The sequence below is a fragment of the Pseudonaja textilis genome, chromosome 14, assembly GCF_049901715.1.
Source record: "Pseudonaja textilis isolate UNSWEBS1 chromosome 14, rPseTex1.2, whole genome shotgun sequence".
Classification (NCBI taxonomy): domain Eukaryota; kingdom Metazoa; phylum Chordata; class Lepidosauria; order Squamata; family Elapidae; genus Pseudonaja; species Pseudonaja textilis.
This window is the reverse complement of record NC_142003.1, coordinates 8,493,007-8,513,431: the sequence shown is the minus strand read 5'-3', so window position 1 is coordinate 8,513,431 and position 20,425 is coordinate 8,493,007. Positions and strand designations below refer to the sequence as shown.

The following is a 20,425-nucleotide window of genomic DNA, read 5'->3' as shown; positions in this document are numbered from 1 at the left end:
ATTGGACTCACATAATACAGGTAGACGTTTTAAAAGTATGTCTTCAAATAATCTGAGGCTGTGGAACTCATTACAGGTAGTCCTTGAATTAAGACCAAAATTGAGCCCAAAAATTCTGTTGCGAAGTGAGGCATTTGTTAATATAATAGGAATAGGAATAGGAATAGGAATAGGAATAGGAATGGAATAGAAATAGAAATAGAAATAGAAATAGAAATAGAAATAGAAATAGAAATAGAAATAGAAATAGAAATAGAAAAGGAATGGTATTCTGTATTGGCCAAGTGTGATTAGATACACAAGGAATTTGTCTTGATGCAAATGCTCCCGGTGTACATAAAAGAAAAAATACATTCATCAAGAGTCAAGAGTCATCAGGTACAACACTTAATGATAGTCATAGGGTACAATAAGCAATCAATTCATACTAGGAAACAGTCAATAGAATAGAATAAGGAATAGAATGGAACGGAACGGAAGAGAAGAGCATTCTTTATTGGCCAACTGTGATTGGACACACAAGGAATTTGTCTTGGTGCAAATGCTCAGTGTACATAAAAAGAAAAGATACATTCGTCAGGAGTCAAGAATCATCAGATACATCACAATGATAGTCATAGGGTACAATAAGCAATCAAATCATACTTGGAAACAGTCAATAAAAATCATAAGGATGCAAGTGACAAAGTTACAGTCATACAGTCACAAGGGGGTGAATTTTGCCCCATTGTGCAACCTTTCTTGCCACAATTGTTAAGTGAATCACTGCAGTTGTTGTGTTAGTAACATGTTAAATAAATCCAGCTTCCTCATTGACTTTGCTTGTCAGAAGGTTGTAAAAGGGGATCACGTGACCCTGGGGGACCCTGCAACCGTCATAAATATGAGTTGGTTGCCAAGCACCTGAATTTTGATCACGTGCCGCCGTGATTGTAAGTGTGAAAAATGGTCATATGTCCCTTTTTTCAGTGCTGTTGTAATGGTCACTAAATGAACTGAATATTAAGTCGAAGACTATCTGGATCAATATTGTGATCTCTAAGCCACTGTTTCTCTTGATAACACTTCTGATCAATTAAAAACATCAGCCTTTTGCATCTCTGAAAACTATGCTAGCTTTGCACCAACAAAATCCAGGCTAGGGGAAAAGCAAATAAATCAGGCAAAAAGAAAGAAAGAAAGCAGTCCTTATGAATGTCTGTGGAGATTCTCAGTCATCCAGGTCATGGTTGTCCCAAAGGTTGCTTTTTTCAAGAGGCAACTGGACTTTCTGATTTTTTTCTTTGAAGATGTTTCACTTCTCATCCAAGAAGCTTCTTCAGCTCTTGACTGGATGGTGGGGAATGGAAGGATTCATACTCCTTGCAGACATCTGGTCATTTGCATCCTTTTAGAGGGTTGTTGAGGCCACTTGGAGCTTTATCTGTGTCCTCGGGGTCACCTGAGTAGTGCAAATGGGTGTGGAGCCTACTTGGAATTCCTGCTCCACAACACAGGGACACAGGGCAGAAAACATCCTGCAGAAAACACAACTCCACAACACATTTGCACTATTCAGGTGACCCTGAGAACACAGACAAACCTCCAAGTGGCCTCAACGGCTCTCTGTAAGAATGCAAATGACCAGCTGTCCGCTGAAGAAGCTTCTTGGAGGAGAAGCGAAACATCTTCAAAAAAACCCCCAAGAAAGTCCAATTGCCTCTTGAAAATAGTCTTTAAGAATTCCTGCTAAATAATGCAATGAAATCAATAGATAGCATTTAGGCCATCAGCTTCATGAGCAAAGTAATGATTTAAAAAGTGTAGAAAGTATAATTATTATTTTTTTTTAAAAAAAAAGGATCTAAGGAGAGAGAAAAAAGCCAATTTCCCTACAGATGGAGGCTGTTTTACTGAAACTCTCTTGTTCTGGACTTCTCTTTTTAACCATTAAAATAATATGAAAACTCGACTCTGGGCATAGTGCCCGAATTCCAAACCCACCTCTTGTCTGATGTGGTCAATTCATTGCGGAAAAGTGGGTGTACTCAGCCTTGGGTTGGGCTAACCTAAATACAAAGAAAATTAGGTATGCCTATTTATATTTCAAGACATAGGATCAATAACAAGACCGACAGAGGAAATGTCTTTTCCATGAGGTCTAGTAACATAGCTCATCAAAAGGGGTTTGAAAGATTTGCTGCAAAAATAATACGGCAAAAAAAAATGGTTTTACTCTGTTCTTGTTTTTAAAGAACATTTCTCTAATGTAAAAGTTCTAAATGCGTCCAGTTGGCATTGTTGCAAAAATAAGAAAGATTATTATAATCATGGTAAGAATTCTTATTTGCTCCCAGCCAGTAACATTTCCTAATTATTCAATTAAATCATATTTGGTGCATTCGGTTACTCTGGTTTTTGAGTTTTTACTTTTGTTTTTTTTTAACTTGGCTGTATTTAAATAAATTTGATTTGATTTGACCATAATTATCAAATTCTGCATGCTTATAGGGAAAGTTCAATTCTTCTTCCTATGTATGAAGATTATGAAGGCCTCCCAGATCATTAGCAAGGTTAGATAAGTTGGTTTAAGAAATAGATATATGAGGCAGATGGGGGTGGATGGGTGAATCACTCCTGAAACAAGATGGACCGCTTATAGATTGTAATCAATAAATTAAGCTCAATTCTGTTGATTTGGGATGCTCTATCAGGATCACATTGTAAGAGAAACCAGACCGTCATAATGTTGTATCATTTATAACAGGCTTTCTCAATTTTAAGATGTGTGGATCTCAACACCCAGGATTCCCCAGCCAGCGTGGGAATTCTGGGAAATGAAGGCCACACGTTGCCTTGAGAAACACTATCTTAGAATTCCGTGCTTTAATTTAATTTTGCACCAGGAACATCGTTGTGCCTTTGTGTTGATATGTTAGCCTTCCTGGCACGATAAATCTTGTTTTATTGTATTCGGCTTCTGGAGGAGCTGCAAGTGAATTTCATGCCAACCTCATTTTTAATCTTCAAATAACTTCAAAAAGCAAGATAGTTACGGTGTTTGAGCTCGCCTCGTATTCTCCATGGCTGAACTCTGGATTCTTATATCACCATGTTGAGGTTTATAAAACACAGGGATGTTATTGGGTTTTTGACGAAATTTGCTACACCCGCACCCAAAACTTGAGTCTTTCAAGAAAATACCTTAGTCCTTATTCCTGATGTTTTGCTACCAGAGACTTACACAGCTGTCTTCCAATAATAGATGGTATGGCTAAGTATCTTTTAAACCTCTTTTAAGCAAAATGATCTTGAGAAAGATTGGGTATACATCATCTAAAAAAAATAATTAATCATGAATGTTAGAAAGTCATCCATATAGTTCCTAGCTTGATATATTTGTGTTTGAGGCCACCAAAAAGATTTTTAAAATCTAGGGAAGAGCACTTTAAAGTAGAGAAATCATAGAAAGTTGTGAGCTTAACCCACTAATCCATCACATATCTATCTATCTATCTATCTATCTATCTATCTATCTATCTATCTATCTATCTATCTATCTATCTATCTATCTATCCATCCATCCGTCTATCTATCTATCTATCTATCTATCTATCTATCTATCTATCTATCTATCTATCTATCTATCTATCTATCTATGGTATTCAGCTTTGTTCGGGTATTTTCCCATGTCATTATAGTTGTGCTTTTAAAGTTGTAGCAACTTTCAGCAGAATCTCATCTGCCATCATCAGGCTTCTGTATTGTGTTCATCTGTGACAGACTTTCACAGCCGTTTCAGTTTTAAATTTGGGGCTAGCCTACTGCTGTGCCAGAATGGTTTTTTTTTCTTCATCCTGATTTGTTGGGAGTCTTGGTCTGTGTTTATTGGTCTTGGAGTTTGCTGTGTTCTGCTTGATTGGGTTTCTAATATCTTCTGTCTGTTTTGTAGCTTTTTTTGTCTTGATTGGCTGGCAACATTGTGTTCCTGTATTGGAGGCTTTTAGTGTGGCTTGGCTCCGAGTAAATGGACGGCTATCATTTATTTGGAAGCTAGGTTTCATCTGGGTGCCTGGTTGGGGTGTGTTTGAGCTGGAGGTATCGGGGGATCTGTTTGTGCCCCGGTGTTTGCCTGGGTTGGGGTGTGGAGATTTTCTTTTGTTTGTGAGTGCAGGCTTCCAAATAATTGACAGTCTAGTGGAATCATCTATTCATGCTTTCAGGTCTTTTTTCAATCTCTATGGCTTCTCTGATAATTCTGTGGCTGGGGTTTTCTGTAGTGGCTAGGGTTTTGGTGCCATTGAAATCGATGCTATGACCTGTTGCTTTCATGTGTTGGACTAGTGAGGAAGTGGGTTCCAGCTTTTTTACTGCATTTTTGTGTTCATCCAGGCGGGTACTTATTCTTCTATTGGTCTGTCCAATGTATGTGGCAGGGCATGATGCGCAGAGGACTTCATATATGCCTTTGTTTTCTAGGTCAATTTTATCTTTGGGGTTTCTTAGGATGGCTGCTATTTTTCTGTCTGTTGACATGGGAAAATACCTGAACAAAGCTGAATACCATACATGTAAGTACCCGTGAAAACTTAAGAAAAAAAATATATATATATATATTCGTAGACTTTCATGGGTACAGATATGTAGCTCTAGGTGTGCTCGGGTCTTTTTCCATGTAAGGTTAATCTTACACAGGAAAAGACCCAAACACACCTAGACCTACATATATATATATGTAAGTTTCCACTTTTATAATCAGAATATAGTCTATTATTAGATCCTTTCTAGAAGGAATGATACACACACACACACACACACACACACACACACACACACATACATACATACATATTTCATTCCTTCTGGAAAGGATCTAATAATAGACTATGTTCTGATTATAAAAGTGGAAACTTACAGTTGAGAAATTGCTTGAAGATGGAATTGAGAAGTAGGGAAAGGAAATTAAAAGAGAAATTAAAATTAAATTAAAGAGGAGATGGAAGAAAAAGCTAGGAGGGAAACAAGGAGGAAGAGGAGAAAAAGGAAAAGGAGAGAGAATGAGAAAGAGGGAGGCATGAGGAAAAGGAGGAGGAGAGGAAAAGAGGATAAAGAAAGAGGGAGAGAGGAGGAAGAAAAGGAGGAGAGGAAAAAGAAGAGGAGGAGAGAATGAGAAGAAAGAAGGAGAGAGGAGGCAGAAAAGGAGAGGAAGAGGAGGAGGAGAGAGAATGGGGAGAAAGAGAAAGAGGGAAAGAGGAAAAGAAGGGAAAGGAGTAGAAGGAGAGAATGAAGAGAAAGAAAAGGAAAGAGGGAGAAAAGAAGAAGAAGAGCAGGAAGAGGAGGAGGCAAGAGAATGAGGAGAAAGAAAGAGCAAGAGGGAACGAGGAGGGAGAGAAGGAGAAGAAAGGGAAGGCGACAACCAAAGGTTTTCTTCCAGACCCCTGTGTTTCTGTTAGTCTGTAAGACACATGCACCTGTGCTCACACACACACACACACTTTTTTCAAAGCTCATTCACCGAAAGATCCACTCTGGGGTAAGGACTGGCAGCGCTGGTCTTTTGGCCTCTGTCCATAGGCCAGTGGTCAAGGCCAGGCTAATATCAACAGAAGTGGGAACCGAAGCAGCTGGAATTATTTGAGCTCTAGGCTGCACCGTCTGCTGCTGATTCAACATCCCTTCCACAGAGGGATTCCGTCAAGGAAAAATCGAGGGGGGGCGGGGAAGCTGGGGAAGCTACTGCTTTGTTACGAGAGAAAATATTGACTTAGCATGACTCAACCGAAGGAGAGAGTGAAGTTATGGAATCAATCCTCTTTGGGGGATTCCTCCACCGTCAGGAGAAAGAAAGCGTAAATGCTTACAAAGATATCCCACCCACACACACCCCCAAAAAACCTGGTCTTTTCCTGACTTATATATTTTGTGCAATCATGTTAAATCTCGTACTCAGGTTTTGAGTACTAGATTTAACATTATCGTATGAAATATATAATCCAGCTAGATATTTTTTTTAAAAAATTAAACTTTATTAGTCTTTTGTGTATTTTAAAAATAAAACACAACTTAAATATCACGACATTAACAGTTTTGTGACATCCATTCCATTCATTTCTATCTTTTGTGCATACTTAAATATTTATACAATTTTGTGCAAATATTTAATCTAAAAGTTGCTTCCCTTCTTTTTCCATCTGCCTTGATTCGATCCAATTATACCATTTCCCCCAAGTTCTATAGTATTCAGACTCCTCTTTCTCTGGTACCATTAAAGTCAATTTGTCCATTTCGGCACATGCTATTATTTTTTTGAATATTCAGTTCATCCGAGGGTATACAGTTGTGCTTCTAGCATTGAGCATAAGCTATTCTAGCAGCAGTTAAGGTGTGTAATACAATATATTATATATTTTTTCCACATTTCTTTTTAAATATCCCTAACAGAAATAGCTCTGGTTTCAATTCTACCCGTTCCTTAAGAATTTCTTGCAGCTAGGTATTCTTATTTTGAAGTGGTCTTCAGTACCTCTCCACGAAACGTTGCAATTTTGAGAAATGGGTTGTCCAAGCCATATTCTAATGTCACAAGAAAGTTGGTACTGAATTTGGGGGACTCTTGAAGTTCATATTTCCACTCAGCTATTCAAAGTTCTGGGGAGAGGGGGTCAACTTGGGTTCATCACAACCCCTTAACCTGACTTAGCATCTTGCAGGCTTGTTGTGAGGATCAAATGGCAAAAGGGGAACTGCGGTAGCCGCTCGAAAGCCGTAGTAGAAGCTACGTCATCAGTTGCTTCCAAATGTTGATGTAAAATGGAGACAGGTTAATGGGATGTGGATGAACTTGTCTGCTTCAGGGCAAAACGTTCTGAAAACCCTATTTTCAGCCAGTTTGGTGTCGAGGTTGAGGGGCTGGCCTGAAAACCAGGAGGTGGTGAGTTCTAGTTCTGCTTTAGGCCTGAAAGCCAGCTGAGTGACTTTGTGCCAGTCACCAGGAGATGATGAGTTCTAGTTCTGTGTTACATCTGAAAGCCATATGGGTGATTTTGTGCCAGTCACCAGGAAATGGTGAGTTCTAGTTCCGTGTTACATCTGAAAGCCACATGGGTGATTTTGTGCCAGTCGTCAGGAGGTGGTGAGTTCTAGTTCTGTGTTAGGCCTGAAAGCCATATGGGTGACTTTGTGCCAGTTGTCGGGAGATGATGAGTTCTAGTTCCATGTTACATCTGAAAGCCATATGGGTGACTTTGTGCCAGTCACCAGGAGAGGGTGAGTTCTAGTCCCACCTGAGACATGTAAGACAAGTGTTTTCTGGAAGTTACAGTTCAGCACAGGTGCTGTGTGCTCTTTTGCTGGACAGTTCCCAGCACACACTGGACAGTGAGAGCAGAGGTGATTTCCCAATCCTAGCAAAGATTAGAAGCAGGAGGAAGAATGCCAAGACTTTGCTGTCTTTTAAAAGAAGCAAGAGAGGTCAGGATATTGTCGAGTATCTGCAAAGCCCAGAGCCGGAAACTTGTGGAGAAGTTCTTTTCTGTTGAGGTTGGATCAGCCGCCAAAATCTCTTCCCCCCCAATAATCCAATTACTCCACTTTAATCATCAAGCGGCAACCAGCTCTTGGCACTTTTGAAAGCAGTTATTAAAGTGATACCGTTCAGCAAACATTAATTAACCAATCTGCACTGAGGATGTCAAAGGAAGTGCAGATAGCACTTTCATCTGCCGAAATGTAGGTATTTCGCCTGGTTAAGGAAAAGGTTCCCCTCGCATATACATGCTAGTCGTTTCTGGCTCTAGGGTGCGGTGCTCATCTCCGTTACAAAGCCAAAGAAGAACCAGCGCTGTCCGAAGACGTCTCCGTGGTCATGTAGCTGGCAAGACTGAACACCGAAGGCGCACGGAGGAACGCTGTTCCCTTCCCACCAAAGGGGTCCCTATTTTTCTACTTGCATTTTTTTACATGCTTTCGAACTGCTAGGTTGGCAGAAGCTGGGACAAGGAACGGGAGCTCACTCTGTTACGTGGCGCTAGGGATTCGAACCGTCAAACTGCCGACCTTCCTGATTGACAAGCTCAGCGTCTTAGCCATCGAGCCACTGTGTCCCTTGCCTGGCTAAGGACACGTTAAACCCGGAGTTGTCCATACATCATGTCCCCAAATATATTTACATGGAAATAGAAGGAGGGGGGAGAAGGTTGCAAATACAGGTGACCCTCAATTCACAGCCAGAACTGGGACCAGAATTTTCCGCGGCTAAGCCAAGGCGATTGTTAAGTGAGTTTTGCCCCGTTTTACGACCGTTCTTGCCAAGTGAATCGCTGCAGCTGTTAGGAATGTGGTTGTGAATTGAATCTGGCTTCCTCTGTGGACTTTGTTTGTCAGAAGGTCACCAAGGGGGATTCTCATGATCCTGGGGGACACCACAAACCGTCATAAATACGGGCCAGTTGCCAAGCACCTGAATTTTGATCAAGTGGCCATGGGGATGTTTGCAACAGTCTTCAATGTGGTGGTGGTGGGGAAATGTCCTGATAGTGAGACCCATTAATTACTGGGACAGCTGGTCTTCAGAAGTTTGTGGGTGCTTCGACCTTGGAGGTTTTTAAGAAGAGATTGAACACCCCTTTGTCTGAAACGGTATATAGCAGGAGTCTCCAAACTTGGCAACTTTTAACAGTGGTGGAATTCAAAAAAAATTTTTACTACCAGTTCTGTGAGTGTGGCGTGGCTTGGTGGGCATGGCAGGGGAAGGATATACTGCAAAATCCCCATTCCCTCCCCACCCCACTAACCTGCTTTCCAGCTCTGTTCTCCTGTGCAGGGCAATCAAAGAAGACCCAGACGATTAACTGGGACTCAGGAGGCGGAGAATAGATGGGGGGGCGGAGCCAGTCAGAGGTGGCATTTGCCAATTCGCCAAACTAATCAAAATTTCCGCTCCCGGTTCTGCAGAACCACCTGAATTCACCACCTCTGAACTTTAAGACTTTGTGGACTTCAACGCCCAGAATTGCCCAGCCAGCACGACTAGCTGAGGAATTCTGGGAATTGAAGCCCATAAATCTTAAAAGTTGCCAAGTTTGGAGACCCTGATATATAGGGATCTCTCCTGCTCGAGCAGGGGGTTGGTCTAGAAGACCTCCAAGGTCCCTTCCAACTCTTTATTATTCTGATTTTGGGCCCGTTAGGGGAGATGATCGGGCTTCCTGCACCTTTTTGGCCCATTTCAAGATGTCAGGGGCAAAGCTGAATGCCTTCGATCTTTGCCAAGCATCTGCTGTGCCTGCTGGAAAAAAGAAGAGATTGTGTGTCTCTCGGCTTCTGACAGCTCAATGGAAAGAACTCCCTCACCCTTTCTTGGCTTCCAGGGGAAATGTGTATTTTGAAATTAATATTTCAAGCATCCTTCTTTCTTTCTTTTTTTTTTTTTTTGTTGGCAGGATAGGCTTGCAAGCAGGCCATGGTTTGGCTTTTTGGCTCTCTTCCTATCCTTCCAAGGGTCCCTGAGCTCCTTTAATATGAAAGCGAGTGTATCTAATTCCGCCTCTTTCCTTCTCGGAAAACTTGGAATCACTTCAGAGCCCCCGCAGAGCCATCCAGCCCTGGGAAGTCCTGCAGCTAAGGGTGCCCTTCTTTAATTTGGGGGGTGGGGGTGATGGGGTGGGGGAGAACCTGTCGGCACGGCAAAGGTTGGGAAGGAGGGCAGCTGCCTCTTTTCTCGGTCCTCCTTGGGTTCTCCCGTTCTTTGACGGTACGTTGGGATTCCAGTTGGGAGGGATTGGCTGCTCAGGTCTGCTTTGCCTACAGGTTTGATCCACGTATTTCAATACGAATATTCTGCACCAGTGACACAAGGTTTTGCTTGAGTAATTGGACAAACTATGTTATGTCTGTGGGAGACTTGTGTGTATTTGTGTGGGGGGGAGGGAGGGAGGGAGGGAGTGAGGGAGGGAGGAAGGAAGGAAGGAAGGGGAAGAGGAAGGAGGGAGGGAGAGAAGGAGGGAGGAAGAAAAGAAAAAGAAAAGAAAAGAAAAGAAAAGAAAAGAAAAGAAAAGAAAAGAAAAAGGAAGGAAGGGAAGGGAAGGGAGGAAAGAAGGAAAGAAAGAGGGGGAGGGGAAGAAGAGAGGGAGAGAAGGAGGAAGGAAGGAAGGAGGGAAAGAGGAATGAAAGAAAAGAAAGAAAGAAAGAAAGAAAGAAAGAAAGAAAGAAAGAAAGAAAGAAAGAAAGAAAGAAAGAAAGAAAGAAAGAAAGGAGGTGTCAGGATTCTGGTGATAGCCCTAATTAAATCTTGAATCTCGAGCCAAGCTTCAAGAAAAGGAGGGGGGAGGAAAGAGGGAAGGGAGAGAGGGAGAGGGAGGGAGGGAGGGAAGGAAGGAAGGAAGGAAGAAAAGAAGGGGAAGAGGAAGAAAGGAGAGAGGGAAGGAAGAAGGAAAGGAAAGGAGGAAGGGATGAAGAAGGGGAGGAAAGAGAAGGGAAGAAAGTTATTTCTTAAATTTATAGGTAAAAAGGTTACAGATGTGAACATTAAATGTAAATCATTCTTTCTTAAATCCATAGATTAAAAAAGTAAATAGAGATGAAATTTAAATAGTCCTTCCTGAAAATTCATAGATAAAAAAGTGAAAAACGGATACATTAAATTTAAACAATTCATGGATAATAAAAAAAAAGTTGAAAAATGTAAATGTAAGCCTTTCTTCCTGAAATTCATAGATTAAAACCAATTAGAGATTCAATTTATAAATCGTCCTTCCTGAAATTTGTAGATGAAAAAAAAAAAAAACCAGTTTAAAACGGACACATGCAAACGGTCCTTCCTTAACTCCTTAACTCCGTAGACAAACCTGATAATGCATTTAAAAAAAAAAAAAAAAAAGATTAAAAAGTTCTCCCTTAAACTGGTTTTCTTTCCTGGGCCCAAGCCTAGAATTAATGCCGGGGGGCCCAAGATTAGGAAGGAGTGGGGGGCAGTCAGGATGCTTGCCAGCCAACTCCGCTTCTTCCAGCTTCCTGGCCTCCCCGTTATTCTCCTCTTGCATGTGTAAGCTAAGCTCCGGGGACCAGAACTTCCAAGAAACCCAGGAGGAGAAGCAGCCAGGCGGGAAATTGCTTGATTAACATCCCTTTCAGAGCTTAAACTCTTGCCCCGGCTTTGCAATGGGTGGGAACAAGCCTCGGTCCTTGGAGACAATGGTGGCCCGGTGGGGTTGGCTCAGTCCTGCTGGGTTCACACCTTCCGCCTTGGCCTTTGATGTTGGAGGCAAGATTTACAAGCTGACCGGCTTTCCCACTGAGCACATTAGGAGCTAATTAAACCTTTGCATTTTCACCCGGCATGTGGCGGGAATACACTAGCCATCTCTCCCCAACACACACACACACACACACACACACACACACACACACACACCTGAAGGTTGGGGAGAACCGAAAACTGGAGAGCTGGGGAGGAATGGAAAGAGTCCTGCCCCCCCCCATCAAAAAAAAAAGAGAGAGAGAGACAGAGAAAAGGACAGGAGGGGAGATATAAAGGAAGAAGATCTTGGTCCCTGGGTAGAAGGGAGAGCAGAGGGCACCACTGTCCCTAGAGCAAATGTAGAAAAGGATTCCTTGAGGCTGAATCTGGTGGTGTTGCTCTCTCTCTCTCTCTCTGTTTCTTTTTTCCTTCCTTCCTTCCTTCCTTCTTTCCTTTCCCTCTTTTGTTTTCTCTCTCTCTCTCTCTCCCCCTCTTTCTCTTTTCTTTCCCTCTTTTGTTCTTTCTCTCTCTTTCCTTTCCTTTCCTTTCCTTTCCTCTCTTCCTTTCCTTTCCTTTCCTCTTTTGTTCTCTCTCTCTATCCCCTCTCTCTTTCCTTTCCCTCTTTTCTTTTCTTTTCTCTCTCTCTCTCCTTTCCTTTTCCTCTTTTGTTTTCTCTCCTCTTCCTTCCTTCCTTCCTTTCTTCCTTCCTTCCTTCCTTCCTTCCTTCCTTCCTTCCTTCCTTCCTTCCTTCCTTCCTTCCTTCCTTTCTTTCTTTCTTTCTTTCTTTCTTTCTTTCTTTCTTTCTTTCTTTCTTTCTCCTGAACTTCAGTCCACGATTTTTTGCTCCTAGCCATGCATTAGCAGGCGATCTATTTCTCCACCAGGCCCCCTTTCCAGACATTTTCAAGTCTTTAGCCTGAACTTCTCTAGTCCACCTTCCCTGATTCCAGCCTCCTCCTACCTCCTGAGCATCTCCCTCTCTTCCTCCCACCAGCCCTGCGGAACCGACTCTGTTTTCAACACTTTCTTTGCTTTGCCCCTTCAGAGAGAAGCTGTTTTCGGGGGGGCTCCAGAAGACCCTGCGGCAGGATGGGCTCCGTAGCCGGTGTATACCTGCTCCTGCTCCTCTGTAGGCTGGACTTCTCCCAGGGCGTTAACCCCTTTGCCGTGCAGCAGATCCCACCAGATCCTTGCTATGACGAAAAAGGGGGCCCTCGCCGTTGCATCCCAGAGTTCGTCAACGCAGCCTTTGGCAAGGATGTCCATGCCTCCAGCACGTGCGGGAAGCCACCTACGCGCCACTGTGATGCGTCAGAACCCCGGAAAGCTCACCCCGCATCCTATCTCACAGACCTCAACACGGCGGCCAACATGACTTGCTGGCGCTCGGAGACTTTGCACCACTCTCCTCACAACGTCAGCCTCACCCTCTCCTTGGCCAAGAAGTTTGAGGTCATCTACGTCAGCCTCCAGTTCTGCTCACCTCGTCCGGAATCGGCCGCTGTTTTCAAGTCCATGGATTATGGCAAGAGTTGGGTCCCTTATCAATACTATTCCTCCCAATGCCGGAAGATCTACGGGAAGCCCAACAAGGCCACGGTCACCAAGCAGAATGAGCAGGAGGCCCTGTGTACAGATGGCCACACCGATCTCTACCCCTTGACCGGCGGGCTCATCGCCTTCAGCACGTTGGACGGGCGCCCGTCTGCTCAAGATTTTGACAACAGCCCTGTCCTCCAAGACTGGGTGACGGCCACCGATATCCGGGTCATTTTCAGCCGTCCTCATCTCTTCCGGGAACTCGGAGGACGGGACCACGAGGATGAGGAGAGCGGAGGAAGCTCGTCTTCCTATTATTATGCGGTGGGGGAATTCCAGGTTGGGGGGCGGTGTAAGTGCAACGGGCACGCCTCGCGCTGCGTGAAGGACAAGGAAGGCAAGCTGGTGTGCGACTGCAAACACAACACCGAAGGGCCCGAGTGCGACCGCTGCAAACCCTTCCATTACGACCGTCCCTGGCAGAGGGCCACCGCCAGGGAGGCCAACGAATGTTTAGGTAAGCGGCAATTTCTCTCCGTCCTCTCGCTCAGCCTTCGGTTCTTCCGGTTTCATGCAGTCAGAAGGGGTGGGCTTCAAATATGTTAGTGTTAGGCATCCAGAATTGTCCATTGTAATCAATCACTCCGAGACAAGTATAATCTCCAACAGATTTAGTAGGAACAGCTCTGGTCCTTCTAGTCAATTTCCAAACTGAAAGTCATTTTCAGCCCAGTTTCACAAAATCCACCTTCTCTCCTCCTACTTCTCACACTTCATTAATCGCATACGAAATAACCTTGAACTTTCCAACTCCACCCACCCACCCTACCCACCCCTTGCATTCCTTATAACAATCTTGGCAGCTGAATCTCAGAGCTGACAGTTAACAACGGGTTCTCTGCCCGGTTCCTGGGTGGGCATGGCCTAGTTTGCCTCCTGCACCACAGCAGGTGGGGGGGACGCTTTTGCCTTCCCCTGGCTCCGGAGGCTTTTCTCGAACCTCCAGGAGGGTGAAAACGGCCTCCCTGAGCTCCGGAGGCTCTCTGGAAGCCGGAAACAGGCCCATTTCCAGTCTCCCAAACTTCCGGAAGGCCCGTTTTTTGCCCTTCCTGAGCCTCCACGCATGCCCTGCACTTGCCCGCATCCAAAATGGGCCGCGTGGGGAAGGAGAGGGGTGGGCGGGGCCAGCTAGGAGTGGGATTTGGAGGATTCTCCAAACTACACAGAATCTTATCTAGGGGCTTTCCCGAACCCCTGCAAACCCCCAGCAAGCCCACCCCCATGTCTTGTGACCACCACTGAATCCAACATTTCAGTGGTTTGAGTGAGACATTTGCTGAGTGAGTTTTGCCCCGTTTCGCAACCTTTTCTGGCTACGGTTGTTAAAGGAATCCCTGCAGTTGATAAGTTAGGAACTGGGGTGTGTGAAGTGAATCTGGCTCCCCCATGGACTATGCTTGTCAAAAGGCCGCAAAAGGGGATTGTGTGAGCCCGGGACACAGCAACAGTCGTAAGTATGAACCAGTTGCCCGGCGTCTGAATTTTGATCACATGATCATGGGGATGCTACGAAGGTCATAAGCGTGAAGAACTGTCCTAAGTCACTTTTTTCAGTGCCATTGTAATACAATAGTCACTAAATATTATAAGTTGAGGACTACCTGTTGCTAGTCCTCCTGGAACACAGAAATATCCACAGTGGATATAGAAAAGAATGTTTTTTGTGGCTACCATCTCGGGGCTGTTGTTGTTGTTTTATGTTCTTCTAAGCCAGGGGAACTTGACAGCTTTAACACTTGTGGACTTCAACACTCAGAATTCCTCCTCCAGTCATGTTAGCTCAGGAATTGTGGGAGTTGAAATCCACAAGTCTTAAACTTGCCAAGTTTGAAGACCCTTGTTCTAAGCCATTCCACTGATTAATTGTTTTCATTATCAGGAAATTTCTCCTTAATTCCAGGTTGCTTCTCTCCTTAGTTAATTTCCACCCATTGCTTCTTGTCCTGCCTTCAGATGCTTTGGAAAATAGTTTGACTCCCTCTTCATTGTGGCAGCCCCTGAGATATTGAAATACTGCTATCATGTTACCCCGGTCCTTCTTTTCATCTAACTAGACATACCTAGAAGAAGCAAGAAAACCTTCTCCAAAAAAAAAAAGGAAGACAGTCCTTTTGAGTTAAACTCTGTTGACCTGCTTTCTCTCACCTGCAAACTTCTTGAAGCTCTTCAAGTTCCTCATCTCACTTGATCTTAATGGCCAATTTACTATGAAACAGAAGCAATGTTGGTTTGACATTCTAATGTCGCAGAATGGCCCAACAGTCTGACAGGGAAGACGAATGGCATATTCATGAATGGAATAGGTCAATGAATAACTTCTGTTCAATTAAGCTACCCAATCCTTGCCTGTTGTCATCACCTTTGATCTCAGTGAACCATCTGGACAAATGAACTGGTTCAACTGGAAACATAATGCAGGTTGGATCTAATGTAACCCCAATTCACAAGTAAAAGAACAGATAGATATCAACCCAGATCTAGGGGCTATATGCCCACAGCATGCTGAACTCAGTTATTGAGTTAACCCTTTCAATCCTAAACTAATGAAACAGGCTGTGTTCCATCCACCTACATATATATGCTAACCATGATCAACCTTAATCTAAAGATTGGATGTCATATGAACTCTTGATTACATCTTTCCTTGACCTGGGTTACATCTATTCTGTGAATGTCTATGGAGATTCTCAGTCATCCAGGTCATGTTTTTTTCAAGGGGCGACTGGGCTTCCTGTTTTACTTTACTTTGAAGACGTTTCGCTTCTGCTCCAAGAAGCTTCTTCAGCTCTGATGGGATGGTGGGGAAGGGAAGGATTGATGCTCCTTGCAGGCAGCTGGTCATTTGCATCCTTTTAGACTGTTGTGGGAATGCAGCCCTCCATTGCTTCCTTCTGTGACAAGGGTCTTCAAACTTGGCAAGTTTAAGACTTGTGGACTTCAACTCCCAGAATTCCTGAGCTAACAGGACTGGAGGACGAATTCTGGGAGTTGAAGTCCACAAGTCTTAAAGCTGTCAAGTTTGAAGACCCTTGTTCTATGTCACCACCCAGCCAAGCTCATATCTTGGGGGAGATACCTCTTGAGACTCCTTGATGGGGATTTGTGGGGAAGGGGTAGATGGGGAGCCCACCTTTTGGCAGATGGAGTGAAATAGGGATGTCAGCCAAGGTTTGGGGAGAAGGGAAGGAGGGAGGGAGGGAGGCAGGCAATGACTCTTTCGGACATCCCCAAGGAGAACAGCTCCACAAAGGCAGCTAAGCCAAGGCGGGCAGCCTGCCGTGTGAAACTTTCTCCTCTCGGCCCCATCTCCTCCTTTCCCTCTTTGCTTTTCAGGGCTTTGTGCTGTTGTTGTGTGTGAAAGGGCTCCTAAATCACACACCTCCAAAAGAGGCTTAGTGGCTGAAAGCCGGATTAGCTGCCCAAGCATTCCCCTCTGTGTCTTTCAAATGGGACATCTCTCTGGCCAGCAGGAAGAGGCCCAGTAATTAGGAGCAATTAAAAGGTGCCTCCCCCTTTCCTGTCCCATGGCAGGGGAGGGTTGCTGCCCGTAGCCAGGGCCATGCATCGGGCAGGGTCTACAGAGCCAGAACAAGAGACTTCAGAAGGCCCACTTAAAGTTGGAAGCCTCTGCAGGCAAGAGGAAGGTGGGTGAAAAGGTGCTAGGCGTAGAGTAGAGTAGAGTAGAGTAGAGTAGAGTAGAGTAGAATAGAATAGAATAGAATAAAATAGAATAGAATAGAACCTATTAAGAATAGAATAGAATAGAATAGAATAGAATAGAATAGAATAGAATAGAATAGAATAGAATAGAATAGAATAGAATAGAATAGAACTGAACCTATTAAGAATAGAGTAGAGCAGAGTAGAATAGAATAGAATAGAATAGAATAGAATAGAATAGAATAGAATAGAATAGAATAGAATAGAATAGAACCGAACCTATTAAGAATAGAGTAGAGTAGAGTAGAGTAGAGTAGAGTAGAGTAGAGTAGAGTAGAGTAGCGTAGCATAGCATAGCATAGCATAGCATAGCATAGCATAGCATAGAATAGAATAAAATAGAATAGAACAGAACCTATTAAGAATAGAGTAGAGTAGAGTAGACTAGACTAGACTAGACTAGACTAGAATAGACTAGAATAGAATAGAATAGAATTCCAATTAGAATAGAAATAGGAATTTAGAATAGAAATAGAATAGGGAATGGGAATGGGAAAGAGGAGAGGAGGAATAGGAATAGAATTCCAATTAGAATAGAACTAGGAACCTGCTGAATGCCACCTCTGCTTCCAACCCTGGTTATTCTCTATTCTGCCCCATGATTTTGTCAACTTCCAAAGCTGGGAGCTTGCAGAGGCAAAACTGGGCTGCCTTTGGCGTTTTTTCTCACTGTAGCAAAGCAAGCGTGGCTGGGTGACCTCCGTGAACTCCAGAGGAAGGAGATCGTGACCTAAAGTTTGAGAACCCTCCATTAGCTCTTTCCTCAGGCCATTGATTCGGGGAATGAAGTGCCCGTGGAGGAAAAATACAAAGGAAACGTTAGAAGTGCTGAGGCTGGTTAATTCCAAACCAGGGGTTACATTCTCACCGTTTGGTTAAGATTAAAGTTTGGTTCGACTGGATTGGATTAGGGGTTTTGAGGTGGAGGGGTGCTTTCAAGTCAGTCTTGACTGCTGGTAACCCTGCCACCCTGCAGTTCTCTTGGCCAGATTTTAGAAGTGTTTTGCCATTGCTTGCTTCCCAGGGTTGAGAAAGAAGGACTGGCCCAAAATCACCCATCTGGTTCTGGACCAAAGCTAGGACTAGAACTCCCAGTCTCTGGGGCACTGCACCAAACAGGCTGTCTAGATTAGACTTGGAGAATTTTAATCTTGATAAATTCATTTTCTCTCTCTCTCTCTCTCTCTCTCTCTCTGTGTGTGTGTGTGTGTGTGTGTGTGTGTGTGTGTGTGTGTGCGCTGGATGTCGTGTGTTCTGCCAGCTTAGTCCATGGGTCAATTTATTATATGCTAAAACAAATATTTTATTAGTTTTATCAAAATACTAGCTCTATACCTGTGGTTCGCTACAAAACTATGTGGTCAGGCTTAGTTTTGGGGGGAGGAAAATAAAGGGGTGGGGGGAATTCTGCCTCTGCCTTCCAGCATCCATTGGTATTCATCTGGCTAGTGTCCTGTCAGTGTGTGAGATAGTTGAGGGCTGTTTGGAAACTGAAATAGTATTTGCTGTGTGAGGAAGAAGGAGACAGCAAGGAGCCTGGACGTGGCTTAGCTCAACTGTTCTGTACTAAAGCTGCTTGGTGCTGTGAAACTGAAACTCCTCTCCTCTGCTTGTGTTTTGCATATGGAACAGATTTCTTTTCATGTGGAGAGGGGGAGTAGAACTCCTTAGCATCAGAGCGTGCTAATAATAATAATATATGAAGTACTAATGCTCTGATGGTCCTTTTGAAAAATCCTTTCTTAGTGAGCACCTAGAAGCCAAGAGGAACATACGTGCCGAACTTAAAGTTTGTAGGCTTTACAGTTCTGGAGATTTTGTGATGATGCGTGAGTGGTATTTCACTTTTATATAGATATATAAATAAATAAAATACAGAAATACAAAGGAAAATGAAGGTGATGGAAAAGTAGGGGAGGGAAAAGGGAAGAGGAAAAAAAAGTGTAAGTGAAAGGGGAAAAGAAAAAGAAAAGCATTGACTTCCAACTCCTTTTGGTGCAGTCAAATAAAGTAACATAAAACCTCAACTTTTTACTTTTATGTAATCATATATAATAGCCATTTCTCTAACAACAAACTTACCGAGTCAGCAAAAGCCAAAATCAATGTTTCAATTTTTTTTCCACCTCAAGCCCGAAGTCTAAAAGTGGTTTCAAAGTAGAAACAAAATTAATTGTTTTTTTTTTTTAAAAAAATTGAAACCGTCAATTTAACCACCTCTGCTAATTCCATCAACTTTTGCAGCCTTTCGTCCATTGTGGGAATCAAAGTATCTTTCCATTTTTGTGCACAGCGTATTATTGCTGCTGTCAGCATGTATATAACATCAAAGTTTCATTTTTTTTTCTCCTCCAAGTTCTTTATCTATTAAACCTAAAAGAAAAGTTTCTGGTTTTATCTTTATATTCCCTTTAAATGGGTCTATTTTCGCAATGTCTTCTTAGAATGGCTTTTCCCCCTGCCCCGTTTCTGTTCAATTGCATCTGATTTTCAGAGACAAATCTGAACAAATCCCTGCAGTTTTCTTGGCAAGTTTTTCAGAAATGATTTGTCATTGTCTCCTTCCCGGGGCTGAGAGAAAGTGACTGGCTGAAGGTCACCCTGCTTGCTGGCTTTGTGCCTAAGCTGGGACTAGAACTCACAATCTCCCAGCGACTAGCCTGGTGTCTTGACCACCAAACCGTGTCTCCAGTTCCAAAATGAGACCAAAATATGTGCAGAAATTGGCTATGGCTACTCTGGAGAAAGGAAGGACTAGGGGTGACATGATAGCAGTATTCCAGTATTTAAGGGGCTGCCATGAAGAGGAAGAGGGGATCAACTTGTTTTCCAAAGCACCAGAAGGCCAGGACAAGAAACAATGGATGGAAACTGATCAATGGGAGAAGCAACATGGAATGAAGGAGAACAATTCCTACCCCTGGTCCTTCCTACCAGTGAGAACAATTAAGCATTGGAACAGAAGTTACCTTCAGAAATGGTGGGTGTTCCATCACTGGGCGGTTTTTAAAGAGAGACTGGATAGCCACTTGTCTGGAATGGTATATATTCTGTCCTCTGTAATTACTGACTGAATGTATAAAGGCAGATAGATAAGTCCACAAAGCATCCACACAAAGTCTTTGTATTGGTTTCTCAGGCATCCTCAATATAACTTACAGTTACGTCGAGCTTCATCTCAATGTCCAACTCTTTGCATAGCTGACTTTCTGGTGTAAAAGGATGGTAATCTTTCATCCCCAAAATGAAGGAGCAAGGGGTTGAGGCAGCAGCATGTTGCTGGGTTCCAGGCAAGAGTGGAGAAACCTCCACCAACCCACTAAGGTTCAATTCAGTGACCAATCAGGATTACAGATGTGGCCACATGACATGGACTACATTTCCCAGGATACCTTAACTACATTTACCATGATGCATTCCCTTAAGGGGACAGCACCCAATTTCTAACTAACTCTCCCACTTCCCATTAACTATAAACTGTCTGGACAGCACAGTATAGTATGCTTGAGCAGGCCAATTCAGTAAGCAGGTTACACTTACACACCTGCAATCACACTCTCCATCTGGCGATGTTCTCCTGTGCCTCTCAGGAGTTAAAACCACCCAGGGCCTCCATCTCTGACCTGGATTGCTCCCATTTTTTCCTCTGAATTTCATTCTGAACTGAATTTACATTAAACAAAAATAACTACCTTCCAAATATTTTGCTTAAGAACAAATCCAACAGATTCTGAAGTAAGCAGGTGTGGCACCCATTATGTAACTTGTCATGATATGTTGACTAATGACTTCATAGCGTGGCATTGTCTTTGGCTGAGTGCATTGCCTCACATTCTCTTTTTCAAAAATGATTTATCTATTTTTTATCTTGCCGTTATTATTTTTTACAAA

At 43.3% G+C, this 20,425-nt stretch overlaps 1 protein-coding gene across 2 annotated transcripts in view; it reads left to right on the top strand.

The window, feature by feature from the left end:
* Positions 1-20,425, top strand: part of NTN3 (netrin 3) — a 108,935-nt gene that overhangs the window by 20,028 nt on the left and 68,482 nt on the right. Inside the window, exons 1-2 of one of the 2 annotated variants that reach the window (XM_087912413.1) lie at positions 4,465-4,550; positions 12,261-13,271. In XM_087912413.1, coding sequence (XP_087768539.1) covers positions 12,305-13,271 — 967 coding nt within the window. In that variant the 5' untranslated portion in view covers positions 4,465-4,550; positions 12,261-12,304. Of the gene's footprint in view, positions 1-4,464; positions 4,551-12,260; positions 13,272-20,425 lie in introns of those variants that run through there. The other variant, XM_087912412.1, reaches the window with a different exon arrangement.